The 22,863-nt window shown below is 44.0% G+C and overlaps 2 protein-coding genes across 2 annotated transcripts; both read left to right on the top strand.

Moving 5' to 3' along the window:
* Nucleotides 1-427: 427 nt before the first annotated feature.
* Nucleotides 428-3,762, top strand: socs4 (suppressor of cytokine signaling 4). Its single transcript, XM_069705469.1, has 2 exons — nt 428-596; nt 1,386-3,762. The coding sequence occupies exon 2, from the start codon at nt 1,406-1,408 to the stop codon at nt 2,612-2,614; it is 1,209 nt and encodes a 402-aa protein (XP_069561570.1). The 5' UTR covers nt 428-596; nt 1,386-1,405; the 3' UTR covers nt 2,615-3,762.
* Nucleotides 3,763-5,074: 1,312 nt separating this feature from the next.
* On the top strand, nt 5,075-21,447 carry wdhd1 (WD repeat and HMG-box DNA binding protein 1). The gene is given in 27 exon segments (XM_069705426.1): nt 5,075-5,158; nt 5,403-5,490; nt 5,946-6,057; nt 6,338-6,489; nt 8,023-8,134; nt 8,603-8,653; nt 8,959-9,054; nt 9,146-9,238; nt 9,875-9,981; nt 10,218-10,359; nt 11,090-11,297; nt 11,785-11,978; nt 12,074-12,258; nt 12,385-12,626; nt 12,965-13,102; nt 13,208-13,364; nt 13,448-13,562; nt 14,295-14,426; nt 14,520-14,678; nt 14,681-14,742; nt 15,602-15,726; nt 15,905-15,961; nt 16,155-16,186; nt 16,348-16,527; nt 17,239-17,381; nt 17,467-17,602; nt 21,017-21,447. Coding segments are annotated over 26 exon segments (3,408 nt in total). The 5' UTR covers nt 5,075-5,158; nt 5,403-5,413; the 3' UTR covers nt 21,218-21,447.
* Nucleotides 21,448-22,863: the final 1,416 nt, after the last annotated feature.

The raw sequence follows: 22,863 nt of genomic DNA, 5'->3' as shown, positions 1-22,863 counted from the left end.
AAAAGGGTTAAGTCAATCAATAAAGTGACGCTTTTTTTTTTTGTTTTTAAATTGCTGAATCGTTAACCAACGTGTGCGTCCTCCAGCAGGTCCAGCTTGGTGAACCTAAAAGAAATAATCTGCAGATTGACATCCAGATTTAAAGCTTCGCTGCTTTAACCTTAAGCTATGGAAGTTAAAATAGAATTAACGAGCAGAAATAATTCACTTTGTGCATGAAAAAGCACTCTCCGTTATCTCCTGTTTTTATTTACTTACTTATTTTTTTTCTACCGTGGATGAAATTGGTCAATGAACGTGTAAAAGAGGGACAGAAGAAGGAGAGGATGTCTCACTACCATTAACCCGAGACCGCCCTCCGTTTACACACCTCCTCCTCCTCCTCCTCCTCCTCCACCTCCTCGTTCATTCAGACCCGGCCGAGAGGAAGCTGCTGCCCCCTCGGGGACCGGGCATCATAATTATATAGGAAGCGGAGCAGCCGGCCGTCTGTCAGAGGACCAGAAGGGCTGCAGGCTGGTCGCGGACCGTCCGCTGATGTGCATCCAACAAACCGGTCGTAACGATGGATGCGGACTGCTGACGCGGTTTGAAAGGTGAGAAAAAAAAAACAACTCTTTGCATTAATCTTCAAAGAGTTTAATAACAGCCAGCGTGCGTTTTTGTTCAACTTTTGATTGTTGTTGGATTTTTGTTTTTTGGGTTTTTTTTTTTGTATCATCGGTGACAAACTGCTGATACCAGAAAAAAAAAACACCAAAAAAAAAACCCCGAAAAGATCTCAGAAGCTGTTTGACAAACTTTCCATCTCTGCGTGAGGCACGAAAAAAAAAAAAATCTGTCGCTTTCGGAGAGGATGTTAAACCAATTTCAGCGTCTTCAGGGAAACGGATCCATTTTCATCTGCGGGCTTCTTTTTTTGTTTTTCTGAACTCACGAGTCTCGATTAGATTTATTGCCACCGGGTGAAATCAGCAGGACTCCACATCAAGGATTAGATAGCAGTCTTTTACGCGCGCATGACATTTCTTGAAAGGTTTTCTTGTTAGGTAGAAGCAAAGAGATGATGAGCTCTTTTAAAAGAGGGCTCGTTCACGGTTGCATTGAAGTCCCAATTAAAAAAGGTTCTGAAAACGACCTTTCAAGGACGGTGAATTCTGGCACAAATAACATCTTCTGCAAAGATACAAGTATTGAGTTATAATTTCAGACACCAAAGGAGTCTTTGTGGCAAAACAAAAAAAGAAAAAAAAGAAAAGTAAAAGATTTGTACGATTGGGGCTTTTGTTTCTTTTACATCCCGTTCGATGGAGCCGACTCTTATGTTCATATTGATCCGATAATCCTCTTGTGACCGAGCCGTCTGTTTCTGAATGTGTTCCCAGAGCGAGAAGAGTGAGCGGCCATGTCCGACAAGAAACCGCGGGGCTCCGACACGCGTCCCAAAGGCGGCCTCCGCAGCTGGAGCGCCGACAGCTACGTCTGGCGGGGCAAGAAGCGCTCTCGGAGCTCGCGCAACGGGTCGAGTCCCGGAGGGCTGGAGGCGGACGGGGCGGAGGAGCTGGGCGTGCGGTCCACGTCCTGTCCGAGGCGGCGCAGGGAGAGGAAGTGCAGCTGCGGCGCGGTCGGCGACGCGCTGACGTCCGGCGACCTCGACCTCGACGTCGCCTGCCGGAAGGCCTTGTCCCGGCGCTCTCTGCGGCAGAAGTTCCAGGACGCCGTGGGTCAGTGTTTCCCGCTGCGCTCGCACCACCACCACCATCACCACCACCACCACCACCACCACCACCACCTGCCGCCGGGCTCCTCGCGAGCCTTCTCGGTGCTCTTCTGGTCCAAGCGCAAGATCCACGTCTCCGAGCTCATGCAGGACAAGTGTCCGTTCTCGCCCAAGTCCGAACTGGCCCAGTGTTGGCACCTTATAAAGAACCACGGCACCCAGCAAGGTGCCCTGAGGGACCCGGAGGCTCCGCTCAAACCCAGCGTCTCGCCTTCCAGCTCCCCGCCGCAGACGCCGCTCTCCTGGGAGGACATCTGCTGCTCCCCCGGTCCCGGCAGCACCAGCCTGGACGACTGGGATCCTTCGCGTCCTCGCGGAGGAGCCGACGGAAGCTGCGGCCACACTGACTACATCCTGGTCCCGGACCTCCTCCAGATCCACAACGACCCGTGTTACTGGGGCGTGTTGAACCGCTTCGAGGCCGAGGACCTGCTGGAGGGCCAGCCGGAGGGAACCTTTCTGCTCCGGGACTCGGCCCAGGACGAGTTCCTCTTCTCCGTCAGCTTCCGCCGCTACAGCCGCTCCCTGCACGCGCGCATCGAGCAGAACGGCAAGCGGTTCAGCTTCGACGTGCGCGACCCGTGCATGTACCGGGACCCCAGCGTGACGGGACTGCTGAGGCACTACAGCGACCCGGCCACCTGCCTCTTCTTCGAACCGCTGCTCTCCCGGCCGCTGCCGAGGACCTTCCCTTTCTCCCTCCAGCACCTGTGCAGGGCCGTGGTCTGCAGCTGCACCACCTACCGCGGCGTGGACGGCCTGCCGCTGCCGCCTCAGCTCAGGGACTACCTCAGGCAGTACCACATCAGGTGTGACGGGGCCTGCGCCGTGTGACGGCCCGGCGTGGGACGGACGCCGCGGGGAGGGACGACGCCGTCTCTTGGCAATTAATGATTGATAAATTCCAAGTGGCTCGGCTGAAGCTAATCCCTTTGAGGTTTAAAGATGCCGGACTGGGGAGGTTTTGAAAGACGTTTGTGGATCTCGGGTCTGAATCCATATTCTGTCGGAGCGAGCGGACGTGATGCTTGGATTTACCGCGACAAGCTCGTGGGACAAGAAAGCGACCGCTCGATCCGACCGCTGCGGGTGGAGACGCCCGAAATGAAAGGTTCGCTTGTGTACGATTTCGGAGGGAGCATCCAACGGCAGAAATGGAAAAATAATATTCAGAAGTATGTTTTCATTCGTGTATAATCCACCGAAACAACGAACCGTTGTGTTTTCGTTACCTTGAAACGAGGACTGCGCGTCTTCGATGGAGCACCTTATGTCGCGCCGCCGCGTTTGTCTGAAAGGACAAACTCAAGCTTACCGTGGTTGGAAAAAGGGGACATTCAGATGGTGGCAATCTGCAACCTCACCACCAGGTGTCGCTATTGACTCTTCAGTCTGAAACTATTTCCTGTCCTGTCTGCAGTGCATGTTTCACGACACCCGACAGAGACCGAACCGAGTGGCGAATGTCATAAAAATTGAAGGGTTTTGCTTTTACCTGCACAAAATCAGGGCTGTCAGAGGGACTACGCCCTGTCGTAATATGCAAACATTAAATCATTTTTCAGGCACTTTCCAACCAAACAAATGTTTAAAACTCTTAGTAACCCTTTCTAAAAAAAAAAACAAAAAAAACAACCACAGTCAGAGTTGAACTAATCCAATTCAAAATGCTTTTCCAATCATGACACCGGCTCCTACAGGCCAACGACAAACACGGGAATGGACGCAAAGCGTTGGGAAAATGGGATTCGGGCAAGATGATGATACTGACGGACTTTCTTTAACCGTGAATATTTATCTGCTTCACAAAAATGGGTTTAATCACACTGTTGGTAATCAATAAAAAAAAAATTAAAAAAAATAGTTCAAATGACACCATTAAATGTCACTTCAACCTTTGAACAGAGCCAACCTTAAATGGACTGCATTCTTCTCTGCAGCCACCAGATGGCGGCACAACTGCACCACTCCTGGAGGAGGACCAACGATAGCTTTCCACAAGTGTTGTTGTCATTGAAGAAGTGTTTACACGGTGGAGCGGAGAACAGTATTTGGGTATATATTGTATTCACCGAATTACAAACCAATAAATGCCATTTACACTTCCTCCGAGAGCTTCTTTATTTCTTTGTTTTTTTTGTTTTTTTTGGGGGGTCTTCTTTGGGCCGTTTTAATGGTGCATGCTCATCCATGCCGTGTCACACTTAGACGGGCTAATGGGATGGAAAATATTCCTTTTTGAAGTATCCAGCTCTGAAAACAATTCATCCTGCTCACCGCAAAAGGACACCTTTAAATGCCAGCAGTTCAACGGCGTATTTGAGAGATAAGGACATGAAAAGAAAAGGCTGTTTACCCCCCCGGAACCAAAACTGGAATTCAGATTTATTTATTATTTTATTTATTACACTTGATTTGTGGCGTGTCATTCAAGCCCTTTCTGCAACAAAGAGTGCACAAAAATAAATAAAAAATAATGCCCCGAGGTGAGTACAGAAGTGTGTGTGAAATGTTCATCCCGGTTCTCTTCCTTCGTTGTTGTTTTTTTACAGAGCCGTTCAAAAATATGGGACATCGTCTCGATATGTGGGACACTGGACAAAAGGTCAAAATGCTGCGCAGTCCCACGTGAACCAAAACCTTGACTGCAGCGTTTGTCACATCACAGCAGGACATTTTAACAGTAATGTGACATATTTCAGAGTCAGAATCAGCTTTTATCGGCCGGGTATGTTTACACAAACAAGGAATTTAACTCCGGTTGTAGCTTCACTCTCTCAGCGTGCAAAAAAAAAAAACACCAGACATGAATAGACATATAAAACATAAATAAATGTATATACAGCTAAGAAACAAATATATACATATATACACCTAAACAATGGTGCAATTGCACTGAGTGCAAATATATATAATATCTCTTTTTTTTTCCAATTCATTTGTTTATTAGTGGTGTTTCATTTGTGCAAATTTCTCTTTTTTTAAAAAACTTTTTGCTACACACAACTGCAAATTCATTATTTTCTTTGGTTATTAATTTACGGTGATTTAGTTTGGTGCATTAAAAAAAACACCGATTTGAGTTTATTTTAACACTTCATTATTTATTTATTTCTATTGTAATAAAACTCTTCCATTTGTTTTACACTAAAAGCAGCCTCCAGTACCAGTTTGCTCTGAGTCCGCTGCTTCCTCCCTCTGAAAAAGGCTTTTATTTTGTTATTTTCAACAGCGCCGAGGCGCACAGCTCGAACGTGGGCGGGGCTTGGCGCGGTTGCGTCATGACGTAGCTGGCGGGAGACGTGAACGCGGCGTTTGCTTGTTTTCAACGCAGCGCGGGAGATTCAGGGAGAAGAGGAGCGAGCCCTGCGGGAAACTGTAAGCCGTCTCACCGCCTTTGTTTTTCGAGTCGCGGCGAGTTTTGATAACTTCTCGGGTGAGTCCGAGTCAAACGTCTGACGCCGTGAACAGCGTTTATCAGTCCGACCGCGGAGTTTAAAAAGCGAAGTGGCCGCGCTGTTAGCGTTAGCACGGTTAGCCCTTTTTTTTTTTTTACGTGTTAATCTCTGGTTGTTGTTGTTTGTTTGTTTGTTTGTTTGTTTGTTTTTTTTTCCCTGTCCAGGTTTGTGAATTATGCCGTGTGAGAGGAAGTCGATGCGCTACGGGCACTCGGAGGGACACACCGAGGTCTGCTTCGATGACACCGGCAAGTAAGTCAGACTTCAGTTGTTGTTGTTGTTGTTGTTGTTGTTGTCCTGGACTTTACCTTTGAACAACACCTGGAGTCACGTGTTGATTGGTAGATACGGCAATATAAATACAGTTCTGCACGTTGAAAGTGATCATCATTATTTGGTAAAAGCTTCTTAAAACTGCTGGTTACATTTTTATTTATTTTTTTTGCACATTTTATACACTTCAGATTTAGCTGATAATGAAGATAATTGTTTTGTTTTTTTTTGCATTAATTGCAGTGAATGTAAAAAGTGATTCAACTGCATGCATTTTTATTTTTTTTATGTGACAAAACTCCACCAGACAAAATAGATGTAGTTTAAAATAAAATAATAATCAAATAAAAAAAAATAGCTCCTGAATGAAAATCTAAAATAATCTGTTGTTGTTTTTCCATCTGCTCCATAATCTGACTCAAAACTTTCCTCAGGTTCATAGTTACCTGCGGAAACGACGGAGACGTTCGGATATGGAAAAGTCTGGACGACGACGATCCGAAGTTCATCACCGTCGGGGAGAAGGCGTACTCTCTGGCGCTCAAGGTCGGTACTCTCTGGGGCTCAAGGTCGGTACTCTCTGGCGCTCAAGGTCGGTACTCTCTGGCGCTCAAGGTCGGTACTCTCTGGCGCTCAAGGTCGGTACTCTCTGGCGCTCAAGGTCGGTACTCTCTGGCGCTCAAGGTCGGTACTCTCTGGCGCTCAAGGTCGTTTCAGCTGACGTCTTCCTGCAGATTTAAATCCTTCGGCCGCCATCGGTGGTGTTTTTTTTAAATTTCTTTAATGAATTATTTTTTATTAAAACGTGTCTTCCTCTCCTCCTCAGAACGGAAAGCTGGTGACGGCCGGCTCCAGCAACACCGTGCAGATCCACACGTTTCCCGACGGAGACCCGGACGGCATCCTGACCCGGTTCACGACCAACGCCACACACGTCACCTTCAACGCCAGCGGCTCGCGGGTCGCCGCGGGATCCAGGTACTCCAGATTAAGATTAGTAAAACTGATTGAAATGATTAAGTAAAAAAGAAACAAAACTTTCAGCAAAAAGAAATCAAATTTAATGATTTATGTTGAAAGAGAAACAAACAAAACAAAAGAAAGGAAGAAAATAAAGCAAAACTAAACTGAAATCAAGAACGAAGGCCATTAATTTCCTCTCCAAACTTGAGATAAGCACTCGTTAAAACAAGTTTGTAACTTGTACTGTAACAAATAAAAACGTATGCTTCTAGAAAGAAAAAGAAAAATTCAAACAAAAAGAAATTAACTAAAAAGGAAAGAAAAAAATAAAACAGATCCGAGAGACGCCGGAGAAAAAGGGTTTTACGTGTTCAACGACGACCTCGTCGCTAAAATCAGGGTGTTAAAATGTACGAGCGACTCGCGTGAAACAGATAATTAGTAGTTACTGGACGTAACTTCAGTTCTACGAGTACGTTCGTATTTTGTTTCTTGCAGGCAAACGGTGACCCATTTATAACTTTAATCCCAAACTAATAAAAAAACAAACACGTTTTAACGTTTAAATCTCATAAAATACACTTTCAAACATCATTTTCCACATCCTGGGTACATTTTTACATTCAGGGGATACTTGTGACAACACTTTCACTATTTATTGAACACCTACATCTAGAAATGAAAATCTGAATTTTTTTTTTTATTATTTTTTTTTACAGTAGTGAACCTTTAAAAAAAAGAAAAAAAAGATTCTCATTAAAAATAACGTCGTATTTAAAGGAGCTTTTAGAATAAATTCAGTCGTCCAAAAAACAAGCAATCGTTCAATTAACACACAAAAATATATATAATTAGCAGAAGAATTCGTAATGAAAATAATCATTAAATTATAGTTGGATACAAAAACAGTTGAAAAGAGCGAGTTTGTGACATCACAAACTTACAGAAGTCCAAACAGCACAGTTACTGAATAGTTTTTTTTACACTTTCACCTTATTTATTGAGCAGCTACACCTAGAAAACACAAATCCTCATTAAATATATTGTCGTACTTAAAGGAGCTTTTCAGAATAAATTCAGTCGTCCAGCTGACTTTTCTCAAACCCGCCGTCTCCGTGGCGACCGGTGCAGGCGGTGATCTCGCCAGGTCCGGTACGAAGGATGTTTCCACACAAACACGAAGCAGCGCTGCCGATCGGTTTATGATTCGTCCTGATTGCACTTAAACATCTTGTTTGCTGTCAGAATTGATTTTTTTGCTCCGAGCGGGTTTAATCGCGTCAATAAAAGCCGGGAGCACGTCACCGTATCGACGCGGCTAATTTGTGGTACAATCGATCGTTGTTGGGTTTTTAAAAATTATTATTATTATTATTATTATTATTCAGGCATCTGCGGCTGTTGGAACGAAATCAGGATTATTTTTGCTTCTCTTGTTCAATCGATTTTTTAATATATATAATTTGTTTCCTGTCTTCGTCTCCCTCCGCTCGGTCACATGTTAACATACATGACAGTTTGCACACGTGTGTGTTTTTTCCTCCTCAGTGACTTCATGGTGAAGGTGGTGGAGGTGGCGGACAGCAGCCGGCAGAAGACGCTCCGCGGTCACGAAGCGCCGGTGCTCAGCGTGACCTTTGACCCCAAAGATGAATTCCTGGTGGGTTTCATCAGAATATTTATAATTATCATTAAAAAAAAAAGTCCCACAATGATAAACCAATAAAAATATGAGTTTAACCTTCAGTTTCAAGACTTTAGACTGAATTTGTCTTTTTTCTTCTTCTTCTCAAAAGGTCCAGTTTTTTTTTAGTTTTTTTTTTTATAAATCTTTCAGACTCTGATTTGGATAAACTGAAAACACTTTTGTGTTCAGGAACATCTGAAGCTTCCTCTGACGCTTTAATTTGAAAATCCTGTACCCCGCTGGCCCCGCCCCCTTTCCTCTTATGTAGCCAAGATGGCCAAACTTCTTTCTTCTTTTTTTTTTTAATACATCATCCTGGTACTTCGTAGGTCACCGACCTGTTTGTGAATACACTCTCAGAATGAGTATCGGTAAACAACATCTGGAGCACAACATCAGTAACATCTGTCCGCACTTTATTGACGTTTTTCTCTCCTTCAGGCCTCGTCCAGCTGCGACGGCTCCGTCGCGGTGTGGAACATCGAGCAGCAGGTACGTCGCTGCTTCTTTTATTTATTGTTTTAATTCATACAGAAAAAAAAAAGTTTAGAAAAATATAAATAAAGTTCTGCGTATTTAAATGAATTTCAAACTTGTTAAAAATCTAAATGCTAAATATCGAAATAATTTCATTCATCTTTTCGTTGATGAGTTTCTTTTTGAGGGACTTTGCCGATTTTGGGGATCGTGCAAATAAATGTGACTCAATCTGTGGCATGTGGACATTGTGTGTGTGTGTGTGTCATTCATTTTGTCCCCCCCCTCCCTCACTCCTCCTCTCCCTCCTCCCCCCTCAGACTCAGCTGCTCAGCTGGCCGCTGCTGCAGAAGACCAACGACGTCAGCGACGCCGAGTCTCTGTGTCGGCTGGCCTGGCAGCCCGGCGCCGCCGAGGTCGGTCACGTCGACGTGTCAATCGTCACGATATAAATCGGCGCGAGAAAAACCAGCCGCGCTAAAAGTACGAAAATGTGTGTGTTGTCAGTTTTTAGCCGTTCCCGTAGAAACCAAGGTGCACCTGTACGAGCGAGGGAGCTGGGACCACGTGAGCTCGCTGTCGGACGACACGCTGACGCAGGTGAGATCGAACACGGACGCTCACGTGAATGTTTCAGTCGTAATAACACGGTAACTTCAGTTTTCTGAACTATGAGATATTTTAAGAACAATTGTAAAAGTGCATCTTTTAGTACAGAACGCAAAAAGGTAAAAATATAATAAAAATTTTTTTTTAAAAAACAAGAAAGAAAACTCAACAACAAGAAAGAACAAAAAGATGAGATCATGGGGGGTGATCAGTAAATAAAGGAATTAATTTAAAGTCAAATATATATATAGAATTTAATAATTCAATCAGCAGAGTTTCTACTGTCACATCTGTTTCGTGGAGAAATAATGACGAGAGATAAAAATGATGTTTTATCGGCTTGAAACTGATAATCAGCATCTTTAAACTCCATTAAAGAGAGTTTGATGTTTATTTTTGTGTCATTAAAAGCAGATTTTAATTCGTTTTTTACTGCCTCCGTCCGGTTTTTATTCCGGAAGAGACGATGTTTTTCCGACGTCGCCGACTTCCTGTTAAAACAAAACCGAACCGCCGGCGTTTCAAACTTCAAATCTTTTGTGTTGTGACTTTAATAATTCAGACGAAAATATCATCAGCAGAAATTAAAGCTTCTCTGGTGTGAAATCCGTTTTCTTTCCTCTGCAGCCCGTCAACGTGGTGGTCTGGTCGCCGTGCGGTCGCTTCCTGGCGGCCGGCGGCGTCGGAGGTTCGCTGACGGTTTGGGACGTGAGCAGTAAGCTGTGTGTGGAGAGGTATGAAGAAAGAAAACAAAACAAAAACCATGATTTTCGAAGATTTCAAAATGTCAAATATATTACATTTTAATCAAATGTAATTTGACATGAGAAACATTTCATTTGGGCTCCTCGTAGGAGCAAATTTGGGCTGAAACTCGCCCGGTGTTGAAGTGTGTTTCCCAGAATGTTCCTGTTTTTTAAAGGTGCGTTCAGGATCACCGCGGTTGAATCGGTGTCGTCTTGTGCTGCAGGCAGAAGCACGAGAAGGGCTTCACGGTGTGCGGCTTGGCGTGGCATCCTTCGGGCGACCAGATCGCCTACACGGACACCGAGGGCTGCCTCGGCCTGCTGGACGGACTCGGCTCCTCCAGGAGCGACGCCGGCGCCACCGAGGTACCGACGAGATTTCAAAAAGTATTCTCTGCTGTCAGATTGTATGAAGTACTTTTGTGGTTTTTATTATGCAAGCAAAAAAAACAACAAAAAAAAACGTTGTTTTTAAGCAAATTTCTTGCACTGCAATCAAAAATCAGGTTTATAAATAAAATATATATATATAAACTGAGAATATGATTGTTTGCAGTGGAAATAAATTTGCTCAGAGTTTTGTTAGTTTTGGTGACAGAATTAAAACCTTGACTTTTAAATCAACAACCTGAGTTGAGTTGGATGTAGTGGGCGGGACAGACGGAGGAGGCGGGAGTTCCTATTGGTGGATTGGCTGCAGAGGACTTTTTATTTATCAGAGGTGGGGAGAATGGGAGGAAGAGGAAGGAGGGGAGGAAGAGGAAGGAGGGAGGGAGGGGAGGAAGAGTGAATAAAAGTAGCAGGTGCTATGACATACCTGCATTACTTTCAACTAGGATATATCGCCGTGGTAACGCAGGTGAACTTCAACCTGGATTGCAGATCAATCAGTAGGAAAAAAAAACTGTCACTGAAGTTTTTGAATCGCACCTTGTAAACAAAATTACATTATTTATTTATCCAAAAAGATGGATTTGCTTTGTGGTTCTTTGTAGATATTTTCATGGCGAAACAGTTAAAAATCTTTGTTTTTTTATAAAGTATTTAATCAAACGTTCAGTTTCACGTTAAACGCGTCTCCTTGGACCTCCTGCAGGCGGCGGCAAAAAAACCCGCCAAAGACTACGACGCCCTTTTCGACGACGACGATGACGACGACCGGTTCCTGGACGAAGGCCTCAGCGACACCAAGTCGCCCGCAAAGGAAGCGGTCGCCGGGGACGACGACGACGACGACTTCCTGATGCCGGCGACGGGGCGGGTGAGGAACAGAGCGGCGATCCTGGACGACGAGAACTCGCGAGGTGGGTGAAGGACGCCGGGTTTTTATTTTATTGTTCTTTATAATCGTTCGATTCCCGGTGAACGTTTGATGTTTTCAGTGTTTTCAAAACTGTTAAAATATCCTGAATCACATCACGCGTGTTGATGAACACAATTCAGAAGCCGAAACTGGAGAATATTTTCTATTTTTATCTCGTTAAAGAGTTGATTGTTTTTATTCTTTTGGTTCCTGAGTTGATGTGCTTTGATTTATTATTTTTACTGTTTAAGGGGCCATTTAAAGAAAAAATAAAATAAACACAAATAGGAGAAATGTATTAAATCGGATGCAACTGGTGTCTAATTTCCATCTGGAGTTCCTGTTTAGTTTAATTATTCACGCAGAAGTTGATTTTCTCTGCTGTGAATAATAAACACGTTTCAGTCTGACTCAGATAAATGATGAGTAAGCGGATTTTTTTTTTTGAACACCCATAAAAATCTTGAATTACGTCCGTCCACCTTCAGACGCGGGATCCCTGAAGCTCGGTCCGGAGAAGTTTAATGATGATGATGGTGGTGATGACGACGACGACGCCGGCAGCTCGGTGGTTCCCGCCCCCCCGCCGCTGCGCCCCGTCTACGATGGGCCGCTCCCGACTCCGCCGCAGAAGGCCTTCCAGCCCGGCTCCACCCCCGCACACCTCACCCACCGCTTCATGGTGAGGTCACGTTGATGATGTCACCGTTTATAAAATAAAATAAAATTTTAAAAAAAAATGGATGTCCCGTTCGTAACCCGCCGCCTCGTCCTCAGATGTGGAACTCGGTCGGGATCGTTCGCGGCTACAACGACGAGCAGGACAACGCCATCGACGTGGAGTTCCACGACTCGGCCGTGCATCACGCCATGCACCTCACCAACTCGCTGGGACACGCCGTGGCCGACATTTCCCAGGAGGCCGTGCTGCTGGGCTGCCCCAGCACGGACGAGCTCGCCAGGTAAACCTCCTCCTCATCTTCCTGCTCCTCTTCCTCCTCCTGCTCCTCCTCGCCTCGTTGTTGTTTTCAACCGGCTCCCTCCTCCTCCTCTCCTCCTCCTCGTCCTCGTCCTCATCCTCCTCCCAGCAAGCTGCAGTGCCTCCACTTCTCGTCGTGGGACACCAACAAGGAGTGGCTGGTGGACCTCCCGCCGGGCGAGGACGTGCGAGCGCTGTGTCTCGGTCACGGTTGGGCGGCCGTCGCCACCAGCGCGCTGATGCTCCGCCTCTTTTCCATCGGAGGAGTCCAGAGAGAAATCTGCAGCCTGCCGGGACCTGTGGTGTGTTTGAGCGGCCACGGAGAACAGCTGCTCATCGTATACCACCGAGGTAAGACACACACACACACACACACACACACACACACACACACACACACACACACACACACACACACACACACACACACACACAACACACACACACACACACACACACACACACACACACAGACTTGACTCCCACCTGAGATGGTTTCTGTGTTTTATTCGTTTCAACCCATTTTCACGCTGAAAGAAGTTTCTTGGAATCCTGAAGCAGACGCTCATAAAACAAAACATTGAACGGGTCGTAAAATCGGTGGCACGAAAACGTCCCGAACATTTTGGAAACGTCCCCCGGCGGTCCGTCCTCCGTCTCCGACGGCGTCTCACGTTTTCCGTCTCCAGCCACAGGTTTCGACGGCGAGCAGGCGCTGGGCGTCCAGCTGCTGCAGCTCGGCCGCAGGAAGAGACGGCTCATCGGCGGCGAGCCCCTCCCTCTCTCCCGCCGGGCCCACCTGTCCTGGCTCGGGTTCACCGCCGAGGGTCAGTCCGTCGGACGAAAAGTGAATTTTATAAATCTCACAGAAAACATAAACGTGCAGCATTCGTAAACTTTGTGTTTTTTTTGTTTTTTTTCTCCTTCCCCAGGCACCCCGTGCTACGTGGACTCGGACGGGGCGGTGCGCATGCTGAACCGCTCGCTGGGCAACGCGTGGACCCCCGTGTGCAACCTCAGGGAGACCTGCAAGAGCAAGTCGGATCACTACTGGGTGGTCGGCGTTCACGAGAACCCGCAGCAGCTCAGGTGGGACACGAGCCGCGAAAAACAGGAAACCGTTGGATCCCGTCGTTCTGCTGACTCATTGTTATTTTCTTGGCTGTTTTCAGGTGTATCCCGTGTAAAGGCTCCCGGTATCCTCCCACCCTGCCCAGACCGGCCGTGGCCATCCTGCCCTTCAAGCTGCCGCTGTGTCAGACCGGCACGGAGAAGGGGCAGATGGAGGTAAACGTTTCAACTCAACTGTTCGGAAATCGAATTTATTAAATACACATAAATACAGTTTTGTTTTTTTCATGCTTTGGAAATTAAAAACCGTTCTTAATTCAGTAGAAGCGGTTTGCACCTGAACGCATCGTCTTCTGTGGGAAAACCAGAACAGTGATCCGTCCCTTCTCCAAACTCACCAGCCAAATGAAACGGATGATTTTATTCATTTATTTAAAAGAGACAATTCAAAATTATATTAGAAGCCTATTAAGTTTGTTTGTTTCGTGCAATTTTTAATACTAGAAACTTTCAATTTGCTCGTATTGAACTGTGTTGTTTGATGATTTTAAATCTGCAGTCTTTATGTTTTTCTTGTGAGAGCTACTTTGACAAAATAAAAGTGTCCGGGAGCTACTTATGTTTTAGTAACATTTATTCACATAGCTGAGCTCCACCCTAAACCAGCTGAATCAGCTTCTTCGACTCAACACGTTTTTTTTTTTTTAGTTTTTCCTCTTCTCTATGCTTTTAATTTGAAAAGTTGCGCCTCCTCTGTTGCGGTTCCAGCTGTGAAATATTGTATTTATGTTATTTGCCTCATTTCTGAGCAGCCGTTTTGTTTCCAGCTCAAGTTGGGAGAGTCTCTGCTGCGCTTCTGTCCTCTGATCTCTGTGTGCGTCTGACAAATTCAGTTTGAAGTGTTCATCTTCCTCCTCCTCCTCCTCTTCCTCCTCCGTCGCCCTCCAGGAGCAGTTCTGGCGTTCGGTCCTCTTCCACAACCACTACAGCTTCCTGTCCTCCAGCGGCTACGAGATCGACGAGGACGGACAGAACCGGGCCCAGAAGGAGCAACAGGAGCTGCTCATGAAGATGTTTGCGGTAAGTACCGAACAACTCGGCGCGACCTCCGACCCGGAAGTGATTCTCTGACGTGTTTTTGTTGTTGTTGTTGTTGTTGTTTTTTTCTCACAGCTGTCCTGTAAGCTGGAGCGAGAGTTTCGCTGCGTGGAGCTGGCGGAGCTGATGACTCAGAACGCGGCGACTCTGGCCATCCGGTACGCGTCCCGGTCCAGACGCATGGCCCTCGCCCAGCGGCTCAACGAGATCGCCCTGGAGAAGGCCAACCAGGAGGAGAGGAGGAGGAGGAGGAGCAGGAAGAGGAGGCGGTGTACTCCGACGTCAGGCGGACCGCCGGGTAAGAACCAGACTATGTCCGTTTCTTTCACTGTTCAGCTTCTTTTACGTGAACAATAACAAACTGATACTCAACACGCACATTTTGTACCACTACAGCTTAAATTCAACAGCGTCTGTGTGGTTTTTTTCTTCTGTATGCTTTTAATTTGAAAGGTCGCGGCACTCTTTATAGCTCCGCCCCCATCTTTGCGGTTTCCGCCGCATATTTATGCTATTTACCTCATTTCTGAGCAGCCTTTTGTTTCTACCTCAGTTGTGAGAGTCTGCTGTGTTTATGTCCTCTGACCTGTGTGTGTGTGTGTGTGTGTGTGTGTGTGTGTGTGTGTGTGTGTGTGTGTGTGTGTGTGTGTGTGTGTGTGTGTGTGTGTGTGTGTGTCACTGAGGGGAGCTTAAAAAAGAACGGTCTCCTTTTTCTGCATGAATCAGATTTCATTGAGCTTTTATAAACTGTCATCAAGGAAACTAAATTGACAGGATCAATAATTGATGACTAGATTAATACAGAAAAAAAAAACTGCTACTGGTATTCGTTGTTTACAAACCGACCAATCAGAATGCAGGAAATGTTGGGATTTTTAAAAAAAAAAAATATTCATTTAAATTGTAGTTTTACTCATTTTAGATTTGTAAAAGTAAAATGTAGTTTTATGGAGGCATTTATGAAAGGAGCTTTTTTTTTCTCGAACATATTTTTATTCCTAAATGTGTGAAATCTTGAATAAACTGCTATATTAATAATAATAACACCGATAATATATTTCACAAAAGTTTGAGAAGTAAAAACTTCTCCACTGTTTCCAGAAGAGTTTTAAAAGACCACCGCTCACTTTATTTATTTATCATTTATTTATTTTTAGGTACGGCCAGACCAGGGCAGGTCGTCATGGCAACAGACACAACCAGGAGGAAGAAGAAGGAGAGGTCGGGGAGGAAGAGGACGGACAGGAGATGGAGACAGACGAGGCCACGGAAACCAAAACACGTCAGTTCCATCTCTTTGCTTTTTAAAAAAAAAAAAAAAAAAAATTTCTCTGCTCAATAAGTTAAATTCAACAGTATGTGCGTGTTTTTTTTTTTTTTTTCTCTATGCTTTTAATTTGAAAAAAGTCGCAGCACCCTTTATAGCTCCGCCCCCTCTGATGTCTGCTTCGTGTCCACAGGTGTGAATCCGTTCACGAAGGACGCAGATTCACCTGTGAAGTCGTCTCCGACGACAGGTGAGTCGAAGCTTCGAGTCAGAAGTCAAATGCTTTGATTTAAAGTCCGAATTTGATAACTGGACTTTTTTTTGTTGTCGTTGTTTTGTTGTCCACCTTCGTGTTTGTTAAGTTATTTTTTTGTTTTTTTATACTAATATCTTGACTTCGATACGAGTTCTGACGTCTCACTTTTTTTTTTTTTTCTTTTCAGTTGGTAAAGCGGGACGTACGAATCCCTTCAAGGTAAGAGCGCAAATATTTATTACTATTAATATTAATTTGTATTAATTTTTAATATTTATTATATTTGAATAAATCTGACTTTAGAAACGCAGACGGTAGATCTTAGCTGCACTCGCTGATGGTTTTTTTTGTTGTTGTTTTTTTACTTGGAGGTCCTTCAGGCCGCCGGTTCGAGAAATCCGTATTCTTCTTCTTCGTCGTCGTCGTCCGGTCAGCCGCGAGCGACGAACATCCTGGACAACATGACGTCCAGCAGAAAGTCGGCTCCTCTCGGCGGGTCGGCGGGGAAACCGAACAAAAACCCCGTCCTCAAACCGCTGGCCCCCAGACCCAAAACAAAGGTACCGTCGTCATCATCATCATCATCAAAAATCTCCACTTTAGCAGCACTTACGCTAAACTTTCCTCTTTTTTTTTTTCCATCTATATTACGAATTTGTATTTACTTCAGCGATGAGTGGGAGGTTGGAGCGTCAAAAAAAGGACCAAAAGAGACCCGACTTCACCAAATGGGTCATTTAATAAACAAATAATCAGTAAAAACAACATCATATTACAAATATGTTATGAAATTCAATTCTAATTCTATACTCCTATTGAGAAGGTGGGAGTGATATTTACTGGTAATGATCAGGTGTGATGTCACGATGATTTGTTCCAAATGTACAGTCGACCAATCAGATCGCTGGGTTTGGAGCTACTTGTTGTATAATTGACATTTTATCCCCGAAAATCTACTTTTAAAATTATTTTATTTTATGCCGATTGAGAGTATTTTCTGATTTATTGGGTGATTTAAAAAAAAAAAAAAAAATAAAAAAAAAATCCTTTGACTCTTTATTTATTAACCTGGTTTTAATTCAATGTTCAAGATTTCTGTTCTGGGAATGTGTACAAAATAAGCCCATTAAATTAGATGAAGTTTATGTTTTAAGGTTGAGTTTCTCCCCCGTCGTCGGTCGTCTGTCGGTCGTTTCATGCTCGTCCAGACTTCAGTATAAAACCGCAGATATTTGTTTTTCGTGCTCGTGATGTCTCCCGTCCGTCCTCAGACTCAGTCCACGCTGCTGCAGATGACCGTCTCTAAAGCCGCCAGCAAGAAGACGCCGGAGAGCGTCGAGCCGGCCGCCGATCGGCCGAAACGAGCCGACGTCCCGCCTCCGGCGGCGCCGCCTGAAAACGCCGAGAACAAGAGGTAGAAAGATTTAAAAAACATTTTTAAAAGAAGCTTTCGAGGTCGAGTTTTGTTTTGTTTTCTAACTAGTTTGTGTTGTTTTCAGGCCGAGGACGGGCTTCCAGCTGTGGCTCGAGGAAAACAGGGAGAGCATCGTCGCCGACCGGCCGGACCTCGAGGAGACGGACGTCATCAAGGAGGCGATGGGACGCTTCAGGACGCTGTCGGCGGACGAGCGACTGGTAGGAGAGACGGGTTCGGATCGGGGGAGGGGCTTAATACTTTTTTTTTTTAAAGTTAAAAATAAAACCGAAAATGTTCAGGATCCTACTGAGTGATGTTGAAAAAGTTACGGATGTCACAAAGAAACTTTATTCATCTTAAAGTTCCAGTCAAACAGAATCAGATTTAAAATCTTTTGATTGACAACGAGGCGTTTTAAAGTCCTTAAACTTTTTATCTGTGAAATCCAGATTTTTTTTTTTGTGCTGCTAGCAGTGTGAAAAAAAAAGTCTTTTTATATCTGATCTTCATGCAAAAAAATCAACGCGAGCAGCCGCCAATCATAAAAAGTGCTTTACTTTTAATCCCCTTTTTTTTTGGAACGTCGTACACTGATAGCGGAAACCTGACTGCACCGCAGGCCTGTCAATCAAACAGACACGCCCCTCCCCCCCCCCACACACACACACACACATTGACTTTATATTTCATGAGAAGTTGAATGGGAGTCTATGGAGCCTTTTTTGGAGCCGACCTCTAGTGGCCCTCGGTGGTATTGCAGTTTACAACACTTCCGCTATGGCCTCTTTTATTTTTTTTATACCCAAAAGTTGCGTCCACTTTTATACACCGTTAAAGGTCTAAAAATTTCCAACCAGCGGCTTTTAAACGTTTCTTAAATCGGTTCACTAACACAACCAAACAAAAAGATATTTGGCACCAGAAATCCGCCTCATTTGTTTCTGCACCCGTCGACCCGACAAACCACCAACAGACATCGACCTGTTGTTGTTGTTTTTTAACCAAATTAAAGGAACACGGTAACAAAGCGAGAGCTGCCGTGTGGGGAAACCCATTTTTCTTAGTTTGGATTTCGGATTTCTTCGGGCTGATTGAATTGAACCAATCAGCTGCGACAGACAAAGACTTTTCAACACAGGAGGAAATAATGCAGTTACAGCCGGATGTAGGCAGGCTGCCGCGTAAACGCATTAGCCTGCGTTTCCTGTGTGATCTGTTTCTCTGTGAAAACGTTACTCAATGACGACTGAAAAAAAAAAAGTACCACTAGTGGTTGAAACTGGATTTCTTTGGAGCCTCTATTGGGCATTCGAGGAACTGCAGCTCTTTTTTTTTTTGGCATTTCAGCGTTTTGGCGAAAACGTTAATACGTCTTTTCGATCTATCTTTGTGGTAAACTAAAGTTTGACGATATGACGAAATACTTCAAATCACGTGATTATTAATTTGGATAACAAACATAAATTTGTATTAAGAGTTTTATATTTGTCGGCATTACAGTTGATGAGCTACATGAAAACTGGCCTTTAGTTTGTAAACAACAACAGTAATAGTGAGATTTAGAGGGGGGGGGTCACAGAGAGGAGACAATAACCGTCAATTAAACTCTTATTAAAAAAAAAAAAAACATAAAACATGTCGACTCGAAGACTTTAAAAGTCCCTTTTTATTGTGATTTAGCACCTGTTTGACCATCAGAGGCTGCTATGAAAGTATGATTGGAAACAACTGGAGACGAAATCACAGATGAATTATTATGTGTTAATTATACTGATTTAAAATGATTCATTAATTGAGCTTTTTTGATTTGAGAGTTTGCGGAAATAATCGTTCATAAAACGTCAGATATTTGTACAATAAATTGTCTATTTTGGATGGATGGATGGTTAGATAGATGGATGGATGGATGGATGGATGGATGGATGGATGGATGGATGGATAGATGGATGGATGGATGGATGGTTAGATAGATGGATGGATGGATGGATGGTTAGATGGATGGATGGATGGATGGATAAGACTTTATTAATCCCACAGTGGGAAAATGCAGTCGTCACAGCAGCACAGAGACACAGTTAGGAAAAAAAGGTGCACACAATAACAACAAAATTACAAATATGTATATGCAATAAAATATAAAATAATATATAGAAATATTAATAACAAATCTAATATTTCCCGACAGCAGCAGGTGTTTCTCTGTAGCTCCGCCCCCCCAGCCGAGTCCTACGGTATCATGTAGAAAAAGCCAGATTTTTTTAAAAACCCAATTTTTCTCTCAGATGTAACGTCCACACACACACACACACACACACACACACACACACACACACACACACACACACACACACACACACACACACACGGTGTCGGCTGTGGTCAGTCGATGGGCGGATAGATGTCGGTAATGACACGCCTCATGCTTTCATCCACCTGAGTGCTCCTGGTCGTGACCCTGCATCCATCGAGACTCTCAGCGAGGAGGCTGGATGGCACTCGACCGAGAGAAAGGAAAAGAGGAAGTGGATGTGAACCGGGAGCGGGGGGGGGGGGGTGCCCGTTGCCAAGGGAACCCAGTCGAGTGGGTTTTTTGGCAGCGAGGGCACAAAGCATTGATCTTCTGATAATACTGACGGTGAGCCGGTCAATCGGCAGGACAATTACGACGATGGAGATTTCAGTCGGGGTTTTTTTTTTTTTTTTTAAAGGACAAAATCCACCGTGATTATTATATTGGAGAAAATATTTTGTCATTGCTTTTAAATTCATACTTCAGCAAACTGAAAGCAATGCGGTATAAAAAAAAAAATCATAGTTCAGAGAAAAAAATGAACCTAAAAGGAAAAAAACACTTTTTTTTTAAAGTTAAAATTAATGAAAAATCTCCGTTCGGTGCTCTTTGGTGACACCTGTGGCGATGAGAGGTAATTGCAGCTGCGTGGAGCCAGAGGATTTTTTTTTTTTTTTTAGCTAGCCCCTGGTGGTACTCAGTGGTACTGCACGTTGAGGCGATTCTGCGTTCAGCTTTTATTCGTCAAACCCTAAGATTATTCACACATTATTTTAATCATTATTGTGGTTTATTTCAGCCGTTTGGAGGTTTAAAAAAAAAAAAAAAAACTCGTTAATGTCTCGACCCCGGTGGTTCGTCCGTGTGAGTTTCTCCTATTTACATTATTCCATCCGAATACAGTGATGCACGGGGGGTTAATAGCAGCGCTCCGCCGGACGCTGGAGGTGAAGAGTGTGTGTTGTGTGTGTGTGTGTGTGTGTGTGTGTGTGTGTGTGTGTGTGTGTGTGTGTGTCCTCCTCCTCCCCCCGATGATTCATCGCGGCTCCATTACGTCCGGTGAAAAGCGCTTCCTTTTGTCTCCGATAGAAAAAAAAGAGAAATAAATAAATATAAAAGCGCGCGGAGGCAAAGAGCCGGCGGGCCGAAGAGATGCAGCCTGTCAATAGTGATTATACACGACAGGATGCAATTTCCGACACGCCCGGGCGTTTAGTCATCGTCACGTAGGTGTTCGCGGCCCCGGATACGAAACAGAACAACAACAACAACAACGACGCAATATTTGGTTTTTGTTTCGGTAATTAACATTCGTTTCATGGCTTTTTTTTTTTTTTTCTAGTCGTGGACAGAAAGAGCAAAAGGCCAAACTGGAGACGCAGCCGATCTGAAGAAGAGGAAAAGAGCAGGAGGAGGAGGAGGAGGAGGAGGAGGAGAGGAGGACGAGAAGGAAACGGCCAAAGCTGATGAAAACAGCGCCAAGAAGAAGAAAGCTCTGGACCCCTCCTCCAAGCTGTCGGCGTTCGCGTTCAACAAAAACTAAACAAAAACTCTGCGTCCTGATGTTTCCACGTTTCTTCACGGTGTTCAACGTGTCGAAGGAAAAATGCTTCGTCGGAACATTTAAAAAGCTCTTTTAAAAAAAAAAAATCCCCTCCGAGTTCGTCAGACGAGGAACCGCTGTTTCTTTTTTACATTTGCAACATTTCTAGAAACGCTTTATCTGTATTTTAACAATTTAATAAATGTAAATGTTCAGATTTTGGTCTGTGATTTTGTTTTAGTATTTGAAAGAGATGATGCAAAGTTAAAAACAAACAAAAAAGATGTCGCTTGATATTTTGTGACTTCTTTGGTCATTAATTCGCATTAAAAATGAAAAACAGCTTTTAAATGTGTAAATTGTTTTAAAGGAAACAATCAGGTGGTCGTTTTTTAATGTTCAAATGTTTTACAAACAAGCTGGTTGTTGAGGACTATTTTCAGTGGTGGATGGATACACAAAGACACAAAACAACCACAAAGACACAAAAACAACCACAAAGACACACAGAACAACCACAAAGACACAAAACAACCACAAAGACACACAAAACAACCACAAAGACACAAAACAACCACAAAGACACAAAAACAACCACAGAGACACACAGAACAACCACAAAGACACACAGAACAACCAGAAAGACACAAAACAACCACAAAGACACACAAAACAACCACAAAGACACAAAACAACCACAAAGACACAAAACAACCACAAAGACACAAAACAACCACAAAGACACAAAACAACCACAAAGACACAGAACAACCACAAAGACACAAAACAACCACAAAGACACACAGAACAACCACAAAGACACAAAACAACCACAAAGACACAAAGAACAACCACAGAGACTCAAAACAACCACAAAGACACAAAACAACCACAAAGACACAAAGAACAACCACAAAGACTCAAAACAACCAAAAAGACACACAAAAGAACCACAAAGACACAAAACAACCACAAAGACACACAGAACAACCACAAAGACTCAAAACAACCAAAAAGACACACAAAAGAACCACAAAGACACAAAACAACCACAAAGACACAGAACAACCACAAAGACACAAAACAACCACAGAGACACAAAACAACCACAAACACACAGAACAACCACAAAGACACAAAACAACCAAAGACACACAAAACAACCACAGAGACACAAAACAACCACAAAGACACACAAAACAACCACAAAGACACACAGAACAACCACAAAGACACAAAACAACCACAAAGACACACAAAACAACCACAGAGACACAAAACAACCTCAAAGACACAAAGAACAACCACAAAGACACACAAAACAACCACAAAGACACAAAACAACCACAAAGACACAAAACAACCACAAAGACACACAAAACAACCACAAAGACACACAAAACAACCACAAAGACACACAAAACCACTACAAAGACACACAAACAACCACAGAGGCACAAAACTACAAAGACACACAAACAACCACAAAGACACAAAACTACAAAGACACACAAAACAACCACAAAGACACACAAAACCACCACAGAGACACACACAACTTTTTCACCAGGATTAAATGATGTTTTTATGGATTTTCTATGTTCTGTGTAGATTTTTCGCAGCATGGATTTTAACGTCTGATGGAA

Source organism: Brachyistius frenatus, unplaced genomic scaffold, assembly GCF_029030835.1.
Source record: "Brachyistius frenatus isolate BFR_SWC_R1_liver_20210118 unplaced genomic scaffold, ASM2903083v1 Contig_56, whole genome shotgun sequence".
Taxonomy (NCBI): Eukaryota; Metazoa; Chordata; class Actinopteri; family Embiotocidae; genus Brachyistius; species Brachyistius frenatus.
This window is presented reverse-complemented; position numbering and strand designations above follow the sequence as displayed.